Source organism: Abramis brama, assembly GCF_963993115.1.
Source record: "Abramis brama genome assembly, chromosome: 14".
Lineage (NCBI taxonomy): Eukaryota > Metazoa > Chordata > Actinopteri > Cypriniformes > Leuciscidae > Abramis > Abramis brama.
The window spans coordinates 4,735,466-4,756,358 of NC_139976.1; the positions used below are offsets into that span (position 1 = coordinate 4,735,466).

Genomic DNA, 20,893 nt, shown 5'->3' on the forward strand with positions numbered 1-20,893 from the left:
AATTTTTGAATTTGAATTCACCACGAGCGCGGGATGCCGGGATTTGACGTTTACGGTCTCTGCTGAGAGAAATGATGAAGATCACTGGATAAAGGGCTGAATTTGGATCTGTTTCTTGCAAACAACACATGGATTCTAAAGATTTGGATTACACAAATCTAATTGATGTCTTTTGTGAATTTATGTTGTGTTTTAGTGTATTATGGGTCTATAGGAGAAAACGCCTTTTGTGTCTCATGGTAAATAAACCAAATATTACAAAATGGTTAAACGATTAAAGAAGGTATTTTTTAGGTTTTAAAGTGTATTCTTGTTTAACACCATGTAGGCTAATCCTCCAAAACGAGTTTGCAGCAGAAGGCACGAACAGAGCGAAATGTTATTATTTATGAGTAACGTTAAACTATTAATAAATGTGACTGAAAATTTAATTGATAAGACAATTGAATGCAATAGAGTCAAAACCACGATTTTAATATACATAAGTTAAATAGGAATACATACAAATTTGTACGTCGGTAAAGTTGTTTATACGTAAATAAATTACATTTTTTTGCTGTCAATACGTAAATATTATACGTACTCACTGTACTCTGCATTGTGAGTTGTTGTGAGTTGGGCATGTTGACCTGCAGTTTTCAATAAAGCAGATTTTTTGTCTCAATTCAAGTCAAGTCTATTTCTTGAAACAAGACGATTCATCTTTTACATATTACACAGCAGCTTAAAAACCTTATGACATGTCAAAAAAGCTTGTTTCATCTGAGATATGACTCAAAACAAGATATTTTCAAGACAGATTGACTTAACAAGATATTCAAGATGCACTGTCTAAAAACAAGCTCCTTTATCTCACTTAAATCTTGGTCTTTAGATGATTTTGTCTTATATTAAGTGTGATGAGATATTTTGACTAGAAATTAGAAAAATATACTTGGCAAGATTTTGAGTTTTTGCAGTGAACTGTTATCAGTATAAGTGATATGTTCTGCCCAGTCGCTCATGTGCAGACTACGTTCATGTACTGTTAATATCTCTGGTAATGGCACCAAGGGAAGAGTTTTTCTGTATACAGACCGGCTGTGCCGCTCTGTCTTTTTGTCCCCATTATGCCCTTGTGTACCGGTGCTGGCCCGCGTCTCCGACTGGTCACCTGTTCCAGCATGTGGTTTTTCCCTGGGACTCATGCACTGGATGCTCGGCGCGCACGGCGTTGACAAAGGGTTCCCGTAGCGTAAGCTAACTTACGCAATACGAGAGAACCTCTCGTAAGAGAACGTACTCGGTTACCTAATGTTAACCTCGGTTATCTCTAGAAGAGGGAACGAGTATTGCGTAACCTGCCGTGTCGCGCCACGAGCTTTGTGCTTCAGACTATGAAAACCAGATTCTCAGCCTATGAGCCCTTCCTTATACACGCTAGCCACACCCATCCTGACGGTTAGAGGGGTGTGGAGGGCGCGACGTCACACAGGGCTCACTGGTAGGCTGCAGCAGTTGCCGCTGGACAGCCAATGAGCACGCTTAAGTAGCCTGCCATGGTCTGCCGGCTGCCGCATGGCTTCAGATCTCGAGAAAAGACAACTTTCCCGTAGCGTAAGCTAACTTACGCAATACTCGTTCCCTCTTCTAGAGATAACCGAGGTTACATTAGGTAACCGAGTACGTTTTTCTGTTTTTTGTTTCAAAACGAAAAACCAATTAAAAACGGCCCGTTTTTCGTTTTTGGCGATCATTTTATCGTTATTCCTTTTTGAACAAAGAATGAAGAGAGTCTTTGAACTTCAGTCAATTCGTTTTTCGTTTATAAACCAAAAACGGAAGTCACGTGGTCTATTCCTTTTTTGGAAGCGAAAGTAGCCGGTAACACTTTCAAAATAAAAGTAACTATAGTTAGCGAGGTGATTGTAGACTAAAACTGAACTAATATAAAGTTTTTTAGTACAACTAAAGTAGCACTGGGTGTGAATTTTTTTTAATTTTAACTGAAATAAAAATTAAAACTAATAAAATAATAACTCTGGCTGTTAGGGAGAATTCAACATTTGTAAGACCATTGGTGACCTGTAACTTCAGATTAAGACAAGTGAACTCATTTTATATGTAGCTTAGGATAGCAGGTAGCCTATTTATTTATAAGTTTCTATTATTTAATTCACATTTTAGTTTTGTAACATATTTATAGCCCTTCTTGCTATGTGGAATCTCAACCAGCAGAGGTCACTCTACCCCCTTCTGTGCACCGACTCTTTCTGTGGCGACAACAGGCAACAAGGGTTTGACCTTTTGACTTGTGTTTATATTAAAGAGAAGGCAAGCACTGCTACCAACAGAAGCTAATCACTGAGTTTGAAGGGTGTGCAGAACTTCACCTGCCTTCCAGCTCCTCTTTCTATGGCACTATAGCTCCTAAAAACTCTCAGCATCCACCATCTACTGTTACCCCTTCTGTGTCAAAACAAAACTCTTCCAAAACAAATCTATAAAGTTGTATACTTTTTATTTTCCTTTGCATTTTTCTCCAGTGTAATATACTTATGTTAGTAAAGTAGATGAAATATTTTTTATGCAGCTTGTAGTTCTCATTAGTTATGTAGTCCTACTTGTGTGTGAAACCTAGCATGTTGCGCCAGACACATTTTACATTTAACAAGAGTATTACTATACTCCTTTGTTTTATTATTTATTTAATTATAAATTGATTTGGGGATGGGGGCCACAAACACCACACAACAGACACCACAGAGAAAGGACAACACCAGTAAGAGAACGGGGATGGGGGCTTGAGGCAGAGAAAAGACAAACAAACACAAAACCAAGAGACAACCAGCCAAATAACAGCAATAAACAGCTAACGTAAGAAAACAACTGAGGGAGAATCAAAAGAAGAAACAGTCAAGCAAATTAAATAAACACAGCACAGCCATGAGAACTAGAATAACAACAATACATATACAACAATACAATGCAAAAAAATGAAATTTGTTTGGGTGAATGTTCAATTTTAACCATAAACATAATAGTAGTATTGTTTGTTGGGCTGGTGATAAAGGAAAATCAACCACTAATTTGTGCCCTGGTCACTCTTTTTAACAGTTTTCATTACACTCCATTTAGTGGCACTTGTGTCCCACTAGCAACAGAAGCATTACTAGTGACACTGGGTGCCGCACTTGTAGCACCAAAGTCACAATTAGTCTTAGTACACACTTATTTCAATATCCAATTCCACAAAAGTAGTGCCACAATTCAAAGATGTGGCTTACCATAAACCATGATGTAAATGTCTGAAAGTGACAACAAGGCCCTTTTATGGTGCCGGAGGAAGGAGTGGTGTGCTGCTTTGTCCTGCCAGTCCAGCATTTATTTGAAGAGAGAGTGATGGTGGGTGACTGGGGCCAGTCTTGCTACTATCATCAGTCCTTAAACCCTGCACACAGTGCACAGGCTCATATCCTCCAGGTATTGGGGAAACTCTAGGAGGCCCTGACACGAGTACCAGGGAGAAAAACTAAATGATTTAACTTCACTTTTATTTTACTTTACACATGTACCAAGAGTACAGAGCACTGCCTTTCCCTGGTGGTTCATCAAACAGAATTAAACCCAAAAAAGCACTAAAAGATCTGAAAGTCCCAGAGCTAGAGATCATTTTTGACTGAGTAAGGCTAGGTTTCACACACAAGTAGGTCTACATAACTAATGAGAACTACAAGCTGCATAAAAAATATTTTTTACTAACATAATAAGTATATTACACAGGAGAAAAATGCAAAGGAAAATAAAAAGTATACAACTTTATAGATTTGTTTTGGAAGAGTTTTGTTTTGACACAGAAGGGGTAACAGTAGATGGTGGATGCTGAGAGTTTTTAGGAGCTATAGTGCCATAGAAAGAGGAGCTGGAAGGCAGGTGAAGTTCTGCACACCCTTCAAACTCAGTGATTAGCTTCTGTTGGTAGCAGTGCTTGCCTTCTCTTTGATATAAACACAAGTCAAAAGGTCAAACCCTTGTTGCCTGTTGTCGCCACAGAAAGAGTCGGTGCACAGAAGGGGGTAGAGTGACCTCTGCTGGTTGAGATTCCACATAGCAAGAAGGGCTATAAATATGTTACAAAACTAAAATGTGAATTAAATAATAGAAACTTATAAATAAATAGGCTACCTGCTATCCTAAGCTACATATAAAATGAGTTCACTTGTCTTAATCTGAAGTTACAGGTCACCAATGGTCTTACAAATGTTTAATTCTCCCTAACAGCCAGAGTTATTATTTTATTAGTTTTAATTTTTATTTCAGTTAACTAAAGTGTTTTTTTTTTCACACCCAGTGCTACTTTAGTTGCACTAAAAAACGTTATATTAGTTCAGTTTTAGTCTACAATCACCTCGCTAACTATAGTTACTTTTATTTTGAAAGTGTTACCGGTTACTTTCGCTTCCAAAAAAGGAATAGACCACGTGACTTCCGTTTTTGGTTTATAAACGAAAAACGAATTGACTGAAGTTCAAAGACTCTCTTCATTCTTTGTTCAAAAAGGAATAACGATAAAATGATCGCCAAAAACTAAAAACGGGCCGTTTTTAATTGGTTTTTCGTTTTTTGATTCTGACACCAAAATCGGTTATTTGGTTTTTCGTTTTGAAACAAAAAACAGAAAAACGGTATTTTCGTTTTATAATTACAAACGAATTACGGATTATCCAGAGATCCCCTGACCCCCCCTGGACAACTCTGATTGGCTCCCGGGCGCCGCCCCAATGATGAGTGACGTCCCGCTAGGCCAGTCACAGCAGCCTGCGAGCCGAGAGCGAGCTAGAAACAGAAAGAGATAATGAGCACAAACAATCAACACGTGCGAAGTATACTAGCGTGCGCAGACCAGTGAAAACAAGACAAAACACACGTGGAACGTAACATAGATGTTCGATGGAATTCAGATTAGGGCTTATGGAAGGCCAATTCATAACTGTTCATTGTTTTGTTCTCAGCCATTCTTGGGTGCTTTTAGTTGTAAGTTTTGGATCGCTATCCTGTTGGAGAACCCATGAGGTGCAACTGAGACTGATCAATCTGTCAGACAGATTTCTGACGCTCAGCAGTACATTTCGCTCCAGAATGCCTTGATAGTCTTGACACATCATTGTGCCCTGCACAGATTCAAGGCACCCTGTGCAGCAATGCAGCCCCAAAACATAACTGAACTGCATGAATGTGTACATAAGTACATAAAATCTGAGATAAAAGAAGTTTGACACAATTTAAAATAATTATAGAAAAGTTTGTGTAAAGTTTTTGAAGTCATAAATTTGACAAAAACATAAAATCCCTTTTTATTACTATATACACTACGGTGCAAATTAAGATGCATATTTACTACAGTAGTTTACAGTTAAATAAATGTATGTACACAATATATACATCATAATATATATAAAAAAAAAAAAAAAATTAATAATAATTAGATATTGAATATTAGCTTTTACCGTTTAACAGCTATAAATGAATACAGTCAGATTTGATTGAGTCATCTGATTTTTAATTAGGATTTTTATTAAGAGATATTCCTGATTAACATGGTTTAAAGGTCCCATAGCATGGATTATTTTATTATTTTATAATGTTTCCTGGGCTGCCCTTATAATGTTAGTATGTTTTTTAGATCAAAAATTGTCATAATTTAGAAATAAAAGGCATTTTTCCAAGCCTGATTTTAGCCTCTGATTTGAACGCTCTGTTTGAAGGGGTGTGTCTGCTGTGAGACTTCAGTGTAAACGCCCACTGCTGTGATTGGCTGTGAGACTTCAGTGTAAACGCCCACTGCTGTGATTGGCTGATATGCTTGCATATGAAATAGCTAGTATTACATGTGGAACTCTCTCAAAAACTTTTGCTATTACAGCTATTATACGTTTTTTACTATTACAGCTATCGAGATTAATGAATCGAGAGAAGTTTTTAACGTATTTAGATCTATTCCCATCACATAAAAGGTTGCAGTGATGAGCATTGAGCAGATGACAGACAGTCTGTTGATTGCGTCAATAAATATCTTATCATTGCAACGCAGTTTCTGCACTCTCACTAATGCTTTCACCAATGCACACATGAGGTAAATACACTAAGAGCTTCGTTGTGCAGTGTAACAGCGTCATTGATTTCATAACGAGTTTTGGCAAGTGTCCAGATAAACTCGCTCTGTGTGATTGACAGCTTGGGCGATTGGAAAGGGATTGTTCTTTGATCGCTTTCTGTATATATTTTAATCACAGTTTAAATAAGATTATTTCCATCCTACTTAGAGAAACGATGTGAAGTAGATCGTTTAGTCACTGGCTTGATTTACTGATGCATAAACAGTATTGAACGATTTTGAGCGAAAGATTATCTGTCTGAACTTGAACAATCACACATCAGAAATTCACATAACCCACTGGTTCTTCAGAGGCTCGGATGAAGGAACTAAAAAAATACTTTTGTGTTCATTTGTACATCCATCCCCGAGTAACTGCCATGCTTCGCTCGTTTGCAAGTCATTTTTTCATGGGCGGGCCAAATTCTCTTTGCGGGCAAAGCAGAGGAAGGAGAGGCAACCTTTCCCCTTATGATGACATAAGGGGAAGATTCCAGATTCCCGTCTGAGCTTTCATTTTCTCAAAGGCGAAGCAGGATACCCAGGGCTTGGTTTACACCTATCACAATTTCTAGCCACTGTAGGACCATAGGCAGGCTAGGGGAACTCATATTAATGTTAAAAACCTCATAAAGTGAAATTTTCAAACATGAGACCTTTAAGTGCCTTTATATAATGCACAATGCTCTAATAATGCTCTCTGATTACAGAAGGACTCCTACATGCTGGTTTTATCTCTGACTTCATCATCATGAGATTGTCTGTGGTTTCACAGCTTCTGCTGGTGTTCATATCAGTCCTGGCACTGAGTAAGGTTTAGTTTAATATCTGTTGTCAATAATCTTTCTCTTTAACAACCAGGGCACAAACAACAACACTGGCAGGTAAAACAGACCTTTATTGTTTATTAGAACAAGATTATTGTCCACTCTAACCATTCTCCTTATTGTGTGGGGCCAGTATAACATCTTCAGCTGATTTGAAAAAATAAAAAATGGTCATTTTCAACTGTTTAGCTATTTTCTTACAGCCACTTCCTGATTTGTGCTGCTCAATAACGTTTTGTTACTAATCAGTGACATATTCTCAGTCATTCTCATGAGGAATCTGGCTTATGCATCATCTCATGATTAGAGCAGGAAGTCATGACTTACCACAAAAGTTCCTAAACACTCAGGTGAACTTAAAAACATAAAGGAATATACTCAAATTATATTTTAAGAATTTCTAGTGTTGACAATAATTGTGGAACACGTTTGGGAGAAATATTTATTTAATGTTTTACAAATTTATTTTTTTCTATAATTTTTTTCTATAATTTTACGAACCAATCGAGTCACGAACGCCGTGCTATAATTTTTTTCTATAATTTTACGAACCAATCGAGTCACGAACGCCGTGCTAAGTGAGCTTGTTGATAGGAATTACGTTTGTGAAATCTAACGTAGCACGGCGTTCGTGACTCGATTAGTTGAGACTGTTTTCCAAGATGGATCCTTTCTGTAAACGCGTAATGTACTGTCTTTATAAACTATCTTCTTATTAAACTGTCTGTACACTAACAAAGTTCTCAATGCTTCGGTTTGCATGTAGGGACCTTCATTATGCTACCGTGTTAGTGTGAGGCTATTTTGAGCCTTGTTAGTGGTATTAACTAGCGATTTACTTTTACTTACTCTGTGCCCCATATACTAGTGTTATGAGCTAATCTGTTTTTAAAGATAAAACTCTTTACATTCGATTTTCATGAAAACGCATCCCAAGGAACGATCGACTCAGTAACCATGTGTTAATTATACCCCTAGGTTCATTTTTCACTGGAGTTGTCCTTTAACTCATATTTACCAATCATGCCAATATTAGTCCACAGTTACACCAGTCCACCACCAGAGGTCAACATCTTCCACTACTAATTCACAGTCAGATTCCTCACACATGACATGAACAAACATGAGCTTCATATATCACTGTACAATTTAAATGTCAAATCCTTTTGCATATTTGTTTATTCTCTTGGCAGCACAAGGAATATTCTACCCATTCGGCTCATCAGCAGGAGACACAATAAACGCAGCTGTTGATGACGGCAGCTCCTCAGTTATTCCACTGTTGAGTCCATTTCTGTTCTTTGGCCGCACATACAGGCAGATTTATGTAAGAATTTTATTCCATCTAACCGTGAGTGGCGGATGGTTTATAAACTCATCTGTGATCATGTGATGTGATTTTGACAATATTTCTCATGTTTCAGGTTAATAATAATGGACACTTCACATTCAACCAGGCTTCATCACAAACTGTTCCCTACTCCTTTCCTGCTAATGGAAGCCAAGATATAATTGCTGGTCTCTGGACCGACCTTGACAACCGTGTGAGAGGTGTGATTTCATATCACCAGTACACTAGTGGAAGTGTTCTCACACGCGCCACTCAGGATATAAACAATAATTTCCCAAATCTGGCCTTCAACGCTTCTTGGGTCTTTGTTGCAACGTGGGATAAAGTCGCTTACTTTCCCAACACTAACACAGTACGTTTGATATACTTCTGAAATATGACTGTTCTCTCTTTCAATTCATTATTCAATTTAATTTCACAATACTTGATTGCACAAAGTAGTACACAAAGACAGTGAAAGAGAAAATAACAATTAAAACAAACAAGCAAACAAAATCTATTCAGTCATTAAAGGCCATAAGCATTGAATTTTTTTTTCTTTTCTTTTTTTCAGGAAACATCGTTTCAAGTGATTTTAATTTCAGGCAGTTATTTTTCATATATTCTGATGAATTATGGTGACATTGCTGTAACAGGACATCCGGTGGAGGTAAAACAAACTTGTTTTCTGTATCAGAACAAAATGTTACTATTCTCTATAACAATGTATGTAAGTATACTGTTTAAATATACAGGCTGGTTATGACACAATCAACTCCACTGACTTCTTTGTGATTCCTGGGTCAAACAGCGGAAACTCCATCTCAAACCTCAAGAGCTCCAGTAATGTCAATGTTCCCGGTCAATGGATCTTCAGGGTGGACAGTGGACACAACATCTCTAATAGTAAAATATTTATCGTTCTAGAAATACATGTTTCCCATTTAATGTTTTGTATGATTATTTTATGCGTACACTGTAAAGAAAAAAAACAAAAAAAAAACAATTATGTTGTTGTTATATCCTTAGTAAGAAGGAATGAAAGGCATTCTTAAATAAGGAATTATTTAATGAACAATAGAAGTAGCAAAATAGAACAGCACAGATAGCAGCAGGTGCAACCATAGATATCATATAATAAAGGCTAGATGTCTCGTCCGCGCTGCTGGCCAATGGAGGTCGACGTCTGCACACGGCGGCCATCTTGCCACAGGGAGCTCGCTCACTCGTAACATTGTGTTTTAATGGTGCATGTACTTTTAAATAACCATAACTTGCTCAATTTTCTACCGATTTTCAAACGGTTTGGTTTGTTATAAACATCAGATGTAATTGACACTGAATACATATGAATAATTAAGAAAATCTGCAATTTCAACATGTTCCAGCGTTCAGAATTATAGCCACGTTAATAACGTTTGTAAGAAACCAAACCATTTGTAAATCCGTCAAGATTTCAGCGAGATAAGAGGATTTGTGTTCGTGCTGATCACTCACCACTACAGAGCTCGCCAGAAAGCTTCCCTGTGGCAAGATGGCCGCCGGTTGATGCCGGAAGAGACTCCGCCTTAAGACATCTAGCCTTATATGGATATCTATGGGTGCAACACATAGACAGTAAAAGAAATGGACACAGCGACCCCATTGGATTCAACGGAGACAAAGTGAAGCCCATTAGAAACTCTTTACTTCCTGGGGGTCCAGCGTACTGCGCAGACTCAAACTGAGCTTGACGACGTAGATGTGACGTGAGCAAACCGTCTGTCTTCTAGTAGCTGTGCCAAAGGAAATCTGAATCATTCCCTTCCGAAACTTGCAGAGACGGAGAGCGTGAGTAGGAGCTGTCCATGAGCGAGGAGCAGGAAAAACTTTTAGTAGGTGTTCTGATTAATTACTTTGTCATTTTGCCTCCAGGTCCTCCCGATTGCCCGCGAGCTTCTCCTCCTGTCCATACGGTAATTTCTTACTGTGCGACAGAGAGTCGCGTGGCTATGACGCAATTATTAGCCTACTTTTACAAAAACTGCTTCTACAGGGCCATAACATAAGCTACAAGGTAATGGAGCATTTTATACATTGTCGTGTTTCTTTAGAAATAAATAATGGACAAATGGAGTCTTTAAACGCCTCAGATGTGAAGTTATTCGCTGTCAAAGTGACGCCAAAATGAATGGGAGTCAATGGGATGCTAACTGCAGGTGGGGTTCCGTTAGCCAATGGCGGCGTCCGGGGGTACCTTCAAAATAATACAAATCCCTGCCCCCTTGGTGCAACACTTCAGACTCTCTTATTCTTCTGTTCTCAATATCACATATCACGAACCTCTACCGCCACCTACTGGCCAATATGCACAGAACACAACAGCTGTTTTTACAGAAAAAAAAAACTGGCAGCTGTGTTTGCCAGAATAATTCAAGTCAAGTCACCTTCATTTATATAGCTTTTTTAACAACACAGATTGTTTCAATTTTAAACCGGTAGGCTAAATCCAACAGCCCTTTCTGCTGAATTAGCAAGGCCATGTTGCTACATAAATCTGTTTTGTACTTTTTACATATATTGACATTTACTATAATAACACTGCTGGTAAAGTGAAAGACACATGATGAATCAAAGTTAATCATAAACAGCTTTTTCACAAGCAGAAGTAAATACTAATATACAGAAGGAGCACACAGACTCATGCACACAAATACAAAACATCATCACTGTAACACACGACACTAAAATAATGCCATAAACATTGATACATTTTACAACATAAGATGTCACATAAAACCCTAATGTACATAACTGATGACAAAAAACAGTAACCCTTTATTTCACAGTGTCTTTGTTACATGTTACATGTAGTTACTAGTAATAACTATAGATTATGCATAATTGCATGCAATTAACCCTAAACTAAATCCTAATCTTAATCCGAATGTAAGAACATGCAGTTACTTAATATTACTAAGAAACATACTGTAATTGTTAAAACTGCCGTCGGCAACCCTGGAAGATTGAGTGGACTTAGCCAGCATTTTGAATGTTTACAACTCTCATGCCCCTCCCCCACTATCAACTAATACCCTCCCATCGAGTTCGTACTGGTCAGTGCGTGTGCACCAGATTTTCTGTGAACGCACCCGTCTCATCAGCATCATCAACACCATTGAGTACTCATAAAGTAAATGGTTGATAAAGCACTGCACAATTACCTGTCGAGAAGAAATGTTGCAAGCTCTGACCTCCTAGCTCTTGAGGTTAACGGAGGAATTGGAATCTTTTCCGCCATCACTCTTCGTTGAATATGATCAAAAAAATGTTGCCGACGGCAGCTTTAACTGTAAACTTATGGTTAAAGGGGCTGTATTTAAGGATTTTCATGTATTAATCCCTTTTTTATTGCCAATGTGTTAACAGTGTGTAAGAAACTTAAAAAACGAGACCTTTCCCGACTTCCTAGGTTGGATGAAAGCCTGTAGACTGAATTTTATATGAAGGACTCGGGACGTTTTTTCCGGAAAATCAAAAGTATATGACATTACACTCCTGAGAGCCTCTCTACTATTCTACAAAACATGAAACATGAAACGAACGCTTATACAATGTTCAGGATAATACTGAAAGTGCCATTCTGTACTGTAATGTCAATGTGTCATGAAAAGAAAAGGGATTCATTCAAACTATAACTCAAATATACTTTATAATTAAACTATTATAACAGTGTAATTTTAATTCTTCCTCTTTTAATATGTTTTAGTGAGATGATATTTAAATGCTTAGTTTTATAATCAAAGCTGCTTAGTTTTTATTGTGGAGAGCAAAACATAATGATGAAGGAGAGATGTATCAATAAGACGACAGAAGGCATATAGTAGATTGTGTACAACAGGGTTAATTGAGCTTTACACAAAGTGATTTAAAATGTAATGTTCTTTTTCTTAAAAAGCCATTGCATCAACGACACCTCCATTACCGACATCTGCATCAACAACATCTCCATCAACAACATCTCCATCAACAATATCTACAACAACATCTCCATCAACAATATCTACATCAACAACATCTACAACAACATCTCCATCAACAACATCTCCATCAACAATATCTCCATCAACAATATCTACAACAACATCTCCATCAGCAACATCTACAACAACATCTCCATCAACAACATCTCCATCAACAACATCTACAACAACATCTCCATCAACAACATCTACAACAACATCAACAACATCTACAACACTGGCAGGTAATTATGAACCAAATTAGAATCAGATCTGTGGTGTGAATTGAACAAACCTGAGAAGAACCTGAATTTTATTTTATATTTTATTTTGACTCAGAAGCTCTCAAGAATGATGACCCTCTCTCTAATAGCAAGTATAGAAACTCATGGATCAGTGCAGGCTTCATAGATTATTGGCTCTTTACACAAATTCTTCAACATGTCCATAACAACTGAGTTTACAGTATGAGGTATTTAATGGTGTTTGTACAGTATGTGTTTATTCTTACAGAAAACACCACATGCCAAACACAACAGTGTCTGTTAATAATGCTGTGAGTGATGGAAGACTAATCATATGCTTGTGCAACATTTTTATGTACCTTCAGAAGTGTTTTATAGTTTAAAGTCAGCATTAAACACACATTGTGATAGTCTTTTCTTTCCTATTGTGATGTATATTCAAGTGAAACAGCTTCTTGAACAAGAAAAAATTTAGGGCGAGACTTGATTTTGCCCATTAGGAATTGATTGAATAACTGTCTTATGTGAGTGTCAAAGCCCGCTCTGGTGTTTGTTTCCAAAAAGCAGTACTTTGGTTCAGGATTGGTGCAGCTCGGATACAATGGCATATTTAATGAGCATTATTACTTGATGCCAGAGTAACTCGCTGAGCAAATTGAATTTGTGCTCTTGCGAGAACTCTGGATTTCCAGGGTAATAATGATGTACGTCTATATTTACCTTGTATGTCAACACATACTGTAACTAGAGCCCAGTGACACTGGAAGTCATGACTTGTGATTTAAGAGTTCCTGATCACTCAGGTGAACTTAAAAACAAACAGTATGACTGGGAATTTACTTCAGTTAGATTTTACTCTTAGAGGAATGTATAGAAATGAATTTATGTAGATATCACTATGTGATGATCACTATGTGATGCTGTCTTATCCTGAATCACTACGGTGCACCTATAATCGTTTCCACCAAGCGGTACAGTACAGTCCAGTACGATTCGGGATGGGAAACCCTAATTCGGCTTGCATTTCCACCGCCAACAGGACCCTTAGTTGATAGCCATTACAGTAACCTTAGTTGAAAGTAGCGTTCACCGTCATTCTCGCGCAAAGAAGAAAGCGACACAGTAAAGAGCAATGTAGAGACAGTAAAGACATACAGTAGATATTGTTATTGCTTCACGGCATGTAGCTGTTTGTCACAAGAAGAAGACAAGCTTTGTTGTTTCAACTGTACAGTAAAAAATGGTGTTGTCATTCCCCTTGTAGCATGTGCAAGTGACGATTCTCTGTCAACCAATCAACGTTCTGCAGTGAGTTTAGCTCCACCCTTTAGGGACCAGACTACTGTGCTAGATACCCTGTTAGGGGTTAACAGTTTAGGACCCAAGGACCAGATGTTTGAAAGAAGACCCGGAGTCAGAATTATAAAAAATTGAAGAAATGTTTTACTGAAGATAGTTTGCAGTTTCATCAGCAGAAGTCAGCTTCAAGACTCACACAGGAGTTCGTAGGCCGCCCCGCTTACAGTTACAAAGATCACAGCAGTTATACCATTTCCAAGGTCTAAGCTACGTCATTGCTAACACAGACAGACTGAAGCATATCTCCATAGATTATGCAGCTGACACTCGGACCCTGAAGTCAGGCACGTCGTGACCTTCCAGGTCGCAGATTTGGGTTGCTGGGTGCCAGCCTGTCCCGAAAAACAACTCAGTCAATCTCCAATAATGCCAGTGGTTCCTTAACCTGTAACCAAGAAGACACACACACACCGACACACAGCTTTTCCAAGGTTGGATTTGGCCAGGCTCTAACTATAAACAGGAGTCTCGTCTTAAAACATCAAGATAACAAGTTATTTTTCTCAAGGATATAGGACACTTTAGTCTAAATGGAAAATATAGGCTTTAACTGAGAAATGGTCCCTTAAACTATAGACTTCAATGACCCCTATTTGTTGAAGAACACGTTGAAGACCTTTCTCAAACACAAAACCAGTCCCTATTTCATTTCTGGAAGCCGAGATAAATAGGCAAGCACATTCAAATATCAAATACATACATTAAAGAATACATGAAAAGAACATTTCAGTAATCACCAGTGTTGTGAAAGTTACTTCCAAACTGTAATACATTATACATTACTTGTTACTGTTATTTAAAAGTAATTCTTTACCTTACAATATTACTGTCTCAGAATTGTAATGTGTTACATTACTCCTGTATTACTTTTGAGTTACTTTCACCAAAATAACTACAGAAGTAGAACTTAACATTCTAAAATGACTTGGGCTGTAAAGATATGCGATATGAAACCACGACACTCAGATCCACGAACCTGTGTCACGGTGCGCGGTGTGAGAAGGCAGAATCACGACACACGCCTTCCAACTCCCAGGGTTATCCTTCCCGTCCAGATCCAAAGCTACCACATCTTTAAATTACTATTAGTATTATTTGAAATTAACATTAAAAAATACGTACCAACACCACAAAACTAGTTGAGAATAAATTCTTTAAAATTGGGCAATTCCAGCGTTATGGACGTGACATTTGCAGTAAAAACTTGAAATATAAATTCTCAGAAAATGCATTTAATACCAATATATTGAAACATCTGTTTATATATCCATAGGCTACTCCCTTAATAAAGGAGTCCAGACATTAGAAAAATATCCGTTTAAAATATGCGTTTCATATTTAATAATAGACATGGGTGACACAAAAAATCTTTAACTTTTAGGTAGCAAAATATTTTTTAGTAATTCTGTGAATTACACTAAGAAAACCAAAAGTAATACTACCCACCGGATGAAGAAGGGTTGGCTCTCCACAGAACATAATATATTAATTTTATTTTATTTTTCGTGTTCGCATTTATGAAGAAAAAACGATGTTACAGACGTGTCAGTTCTCCGTTACGGACATGACCGCTCTGAAAGCGGCAGTAAAAGACTGCTTTAAAACTTTCACAGAGACCTCAAACAGAAAGCACAAAGCCTTTCTTTAAAGTGAATTTCATTTAGTATTAATTGTATCTTAATTTTAATCAATGTTTCATCAACCATTTGCCTGGATTTAATAAATAAGAAGTAGTAGACAAGAGATAATCAGGACATGGAGGCGCCGGCGCGTGAACCTGGAGAAACTCAGCGTACTTGCCTCACAGACATGTCTACTTTTAAACAGAACAATTAAAAACGAAAGAAAACAGACTGCTCTCTGGTTAGAAAGAAAACACAGAACAAACATGGCTGGAACGAATGGGTAAATTGGGATCCTGACACTCATATGCACAAAAAAATGCAGTAACCATTTGTCACTGGTAAGTCAAATATCCAAATGTCAGTTTTATATATTATATTTTTGTAAGCTAAGCTATACTGTCGCCGATTACGTTCCCTGCTCCAGTGGACGTAGTTCTCAGAGTAATATGACACCTTACGCTCTGTTTCAATTGCCTGTATCCACTTTTGTGTCCTTAAATGCTCGTTTTTTGGGGTCGACAGATTATAAAAACTTATTTCTGGGTTTTTTAGCTTGTTTGCTGTAGGTACACCTTGTCACATAGCAGCTTTTCGACATTGTTTTGTTTTTTGTTATAAGTCAGAAATGACAAGGAGGCAGCCTCTCGCAATGCAAAGTCAATGGAGACGGTTGGATTGTTTTCCCCCCCGGTGTGGGCGTGGCCTAAATACGCTCTCTGTCTCTATTAACGATTGTTAACGTTTTACTTTGATCATGATTGGTTAATCTTTCTGTCTTCCGGGAAACTGGCCAATGACAATGTTCGCGCCTATTCTAAGTTTGAAAATACGTCCGTTACTGTTTGAGTCGACTCAGTGGTGTGAGCAAGGGCAGTTTGCAATTATTACTCGGTCGGAGCGGATTATATTATATTGGTTAACCTTAACCACCCAGAACACCCAGTAGCCCATTGCGATATTTATATATATATAAATATAAGTATTAAATATATATTGAATAAATATATATTAAATAAATATGTATTAAATATATATATTTTTATATTATATTTAATTATATTCTTGCTTTTAGTTCTGTAAGAACCTTTTTAAAGACCAAATTTTTTTAAGGTTTAATGATGCTTCTAGAATGAAATCTATAAATCAATTTGTTTGCAATTTTATATATATATATATATATATATATATATATATATATATATATATATATATATTTGTTATTTATGTTATTTATTTATTATTATTATTATTATTATTTTATTTTTTTTAACAAGCCATTGTTAAATTTCATATAACCCCATGCAATGTTTTTGTATGATTAATGTCAACAAATATGAGTACTTTATGTGTTTGTCTGTGTGTTTCCCTTTAGACAACGTCATTGGACTTCAAATGAAACTTTCCTCGCTTTCAAATCTAACACAGAGTGGAAACATTGAGAGTGTTTTACAGCAAGTACGTCACACTTAGGCTACTACAAATAGGCTATTTATACAAAATATGGTTCTAATAGATAATAGCTAGTTTGATGTCTCTCCATCTTTGTTTCAGATAAAACAGGTGCTGGTCAATTACAATCTGCCAAGCAACATAGAGCTGAAGTTAAGAAAACTGCAAAAGATAAAGCCGTAAATTCAGTCTCCTTCAGGAAAAGAAATAAAACATTCTTGTTCGTTTAGTGTCTGACAGCAGATATGATCCCATTGATCATGTGAAGACTGTGAAGATCCCAGTTTTACATTATGTGCTTTCATTTAAAGGATTAAAATGGGCACAAAGCAGCATACATTTTTTATAAAAGAGGTACATATGAAAAAAAAATTACGATTACAACTTCCTTAAATCTTCCGCACGCGGTTTCTTCACGTTTTTATCAGATTTTTTTTATGTGACCATTGTGATCGTTTTTTTTTTATCATTTAAATGAATCGATGATTCAGTTTAACTGGTCTTAATTATTGATTAACGATTCATACTGTTCCGATCCACAATTTCAGTTCAGTGATCAAGGGTGCATTCCATTTTACTTGCTTTTTTTAAGTTAGCTCCCTCATCTTCACAGTCAAAGTTTACAATTGATATTTTTTTCTTTTGTGTAATTTAATTTTCCTCCAACAGCTCATACCTACAGGATTTTATTTCCTCCAACAACTTGTATGCAAATAGCATGGTGCAAAAAAAACAAATTCATAAATAAAATTATAAATCAGCTTCATTGTGAATTTCAAGTGTTTAAGGGCTTTATACGTCTCATTTAAACCTTATGCAAGAGTACTGTATAGTGGGAACTCATTCAAGGTAAGCAATGACGCAACAACTTTACCCAGTTTTGAATTGATATTGAACATCTAATATTTAAATTCTCAAAAGTAAAGATATAATTTTGTTATATAAAAATAAGGATTCAGTGCAAAATTTGGTTATTAACTTACTAAATATGTATGGAAAATACCATATACAAACAGAAATGGACTAATAATAAACCTAACATTATATTATTGGAATATTCCAATATAATAGCCTATGGAATATAAGGAATAAAAAAGCAAAACAGATGAATTTTTTAATGTTTTTCTTTTTGGAATTCTTTGTAAGTTTTCCCCTGTATATTTTTTTATTATTATTGTTTTTTCTGTTTCCTTTGATGCTGTTATGAGTGTAATAGATAATAGTTGAATAAATTGTGATCCTCTATATGTGTATGCTGTTATTGTTCTGTAAAGCATAATACAAAATTAAGTTAATGAGTGAAAGGCATACAAAATTGGAGTGGAACGCAGGGAAATTTCAATGAATAACAACATAAATGTATGTCTTTTTTATCTCACACAAAGACATATAGTGCTCTGATTGTATAGATAACATACATTTAATGGTGTTTTTGCATCAATTTTAAGCCTAATTTTATTGAAAAGCATGACTATTTTGTCATGACATGAGGATGAGTAAATTTCCATTTTTGGTAACTATTTCTTCTATGTCTGCTCCTTTTTAGCCCCATTCATAGTGTTTGTCATAGACTGTGTTATCAAATGTCAGCTGAAGAAGTTTAAACCAGTTCTTAACTGAAAGTAAACCTATTCATTTCAGTCATTCACTTTCACATTCATTTCATTCTTTAGAACTATAACTTTGAGAATAATATTGACAGTCACCATGTCTTTAAAGAAAGAAATGTAGACACCACATATGCTAATCAACATTTCTTTACTGACCAGCCAGTGATGATTTTGATACAGCCTTACTTTAGATCAAACAGAAGAGAAATGTAAAGTTTTGAATCCAAAAAATATATATATATCAAATGGATTGTAAGTTGCTTTGAATAAAAGCATCTGTAAAATACATACATTTCATATCTCAATGCATGATCCAGCCTACTATTTTCTGTCTGTAAAATCAAGAATATTCAAGGAAAAATGTATTAGCTAATAAGGTGTAGGTTTTTTTTTTTTTTTTTTTTTTTTTTTTTTTACACAGGTAGGCTACACTTTTAACAGAATTGTATACTGTAGGAAAACAAGCTATGAAATCAGCTGTTTTGACAATGACATTTCTTTTTTTTTTTTCTTTTTTTTTTTGACATTGACTTTTTTTTTGACATTGACATCAATGACATTTCTAACCATTTTCTATTGGTGCTTGACAAGAATATGATCTGTTTATGATATTAACGAGTGAAATGTTTAACTTAGTTTGCTTTACATCGCAAGTTTTTTTGAAAGACTCCACGGAAATACTGGCATAAATTTGATAGACTGACATATAATAAGAGCTTATTTTGGTGTCCTTGTGACTGTTGTTCCTTTGTTCACCAAAAAGGTGGAGACAGAAGCTCAACGAGAGAGAGTGAGATACCTGTGCACTTCCGTCCGCAAAAATAAATTAATCAATCGGATAAATTATTCGGTGATATCAAGACTTTGTTAGTAATGCTTTGGAATTTTAACCTTTCATTACTAATAAGGCTAGTTATGACACCGTAAACTCCATCTCGAACCTCAAGAACTCCAGTAATGACAATGTTCCTGGTCGATTTGGACGGTGGGGTGGGCAATCGTAAAAACAAAGGTAACCTTGCATTCACACATTACTATCAGTTTGTTCATCATGATAAAATGTTACATCATACCTGGAAAAGCCTTATATTTTTTATCTATTTATATTTATAAACCAAATTTATGACATTTATGACATATATCCAATTTGATTTTACCCACATAAATGATTTCTTTTGTTTGGGCATAAACCAGCATGTACACATTCAACAAATAATTAAACATACTGTGTGTTTCCATTTAGACATCGTTGGACTTCAAGGGAAACATTCCTAATTTTCAGACCTAACATTCAGGACTGGAAAGTGTCGCAATACGTCTAAGTAGATCGTAGAACCATTGCCACCATCTATTAGCCTGTCCATATTTTGTTTAAGATAATACAGGAACTGGTCAATTACGATCTGCCACGCAGCATAGAGCTGGAGTTAAGAAAAGTGAAAAAGATAAGGTTATCGTTTATAGAAAAAGAAATAAAACAGTCCTGTTCGCTTTGTCGCATACTATAGTTTAAGTGCTGGAGTTAAGTGTTAACTAGCATTCTTGGAGAAGTGCGTTTACTCAAGCCAGGGTGTGAGTTGCTCTCCCTCTGTGCATTGGCATCTGTAAGGGCATAAGCTCCCCTGCGGATTCCTTGGGGTATAGAGCCTGGTTGACCAGAGTTATTGGGCAAAACGCAGCATGCATTTCTCTTGTTTGTCTACCTTTCTTTTCAATATTGCTTAAAGGTAGGGTAGGCTATTTGTTTTATAAACACTTTTTGTTATATTGCTTGAAACTCTCTTTACATCCTGATAGAAATTAATAATAAAAGTGGTCTAAATATTAAAATTTGTACATGTATCTTGTGTGGAATTCTCAGGACCAAAACATTTCGTCCAATCATCACATTCACAAATGGAATGAGACAATGTCCTACCTGCCTGTCAACTTATGAACTTCCATAACTCAGCGCACAGACATCACATGTGATCAGCGCTTTACGTAAGACTGACAGTCGTGCCACAAACACCTCCTCAGACTCAGATTTATACATTTCTGTCAACACGATCACTCTCAAGTGTGTTCTGAAAAGGAATGTCGCTCAACAGGAAGGAGAACTTGATAGTGGCAAGGAACCATTACTCCATCAGGTGACAGAAATGAAGAGTGGGAAAAACTTGGTAGAAACCCGGTTTTATGTTTATATGCTTTAAAGGGTTAGTTCACCCAAAAATGAAAATTCTGTCGGTTATTACTCACCCCCATGTTGTTCCAACCCCGTAATACTTTCGTTCATCTTCGGAACACAAATTAAGATACTTTTGATGAGAGC

At 36.4% G+C, this 20,893-nt stretch overlaps 1 protein-coding gene across 2 annotated transcripts; it reads left to right on the forward strand.

Moving 5' to 3' along the window:
- The first annotated feature begins 6,758 nt into the window (after positions 1 to 6,758).
- On the forward strand, positions 6,759 to 18,213 carry LOC311096031 (sushi, nidogen and EGF-like domain-containing protein 1). 2 transcript variants are annotated; one of them, XR_014608942.1, is made up of 9 exons: positions 6,759 to 6,942; positions 8,154 to 8,287; positions 8,385 to 8,663; positions 8,865 to 8,960; positions 9,046 to 9,196; positions 10,205 to 10,245; positions 12,228 to 12,536; positions 16,893 to 16,975; positions 17,072 to 18,213. XR_014608942.1 is itself a non-coding variant. In XM_084134953.1 (8 exons), the coding sequence occupies exons 1-8, from the start codon at positions 6,885 to 6,887 to the stop codon at positions 17,150 to 17,152; spliced, it is 1,191 nt and encodes a 396-aa protein (XP_083991079.1). In that variant the 5' UTR covers positions 6,759 to 6,884; the 3' UTR covers positions 17,153 to 18,208. The 2 variants fall into 2 exon arrangements, 1 of the variants encoding a protein (XP_083991079.1); XM_084134953.1 differs by lacking the exon at positions 10,205 to 10,245 and having other exon boundaries at positions 17,072 to 18,208.
- Positions 18,214 to 20,893: the final 2,680 nt, after the last annotated feature.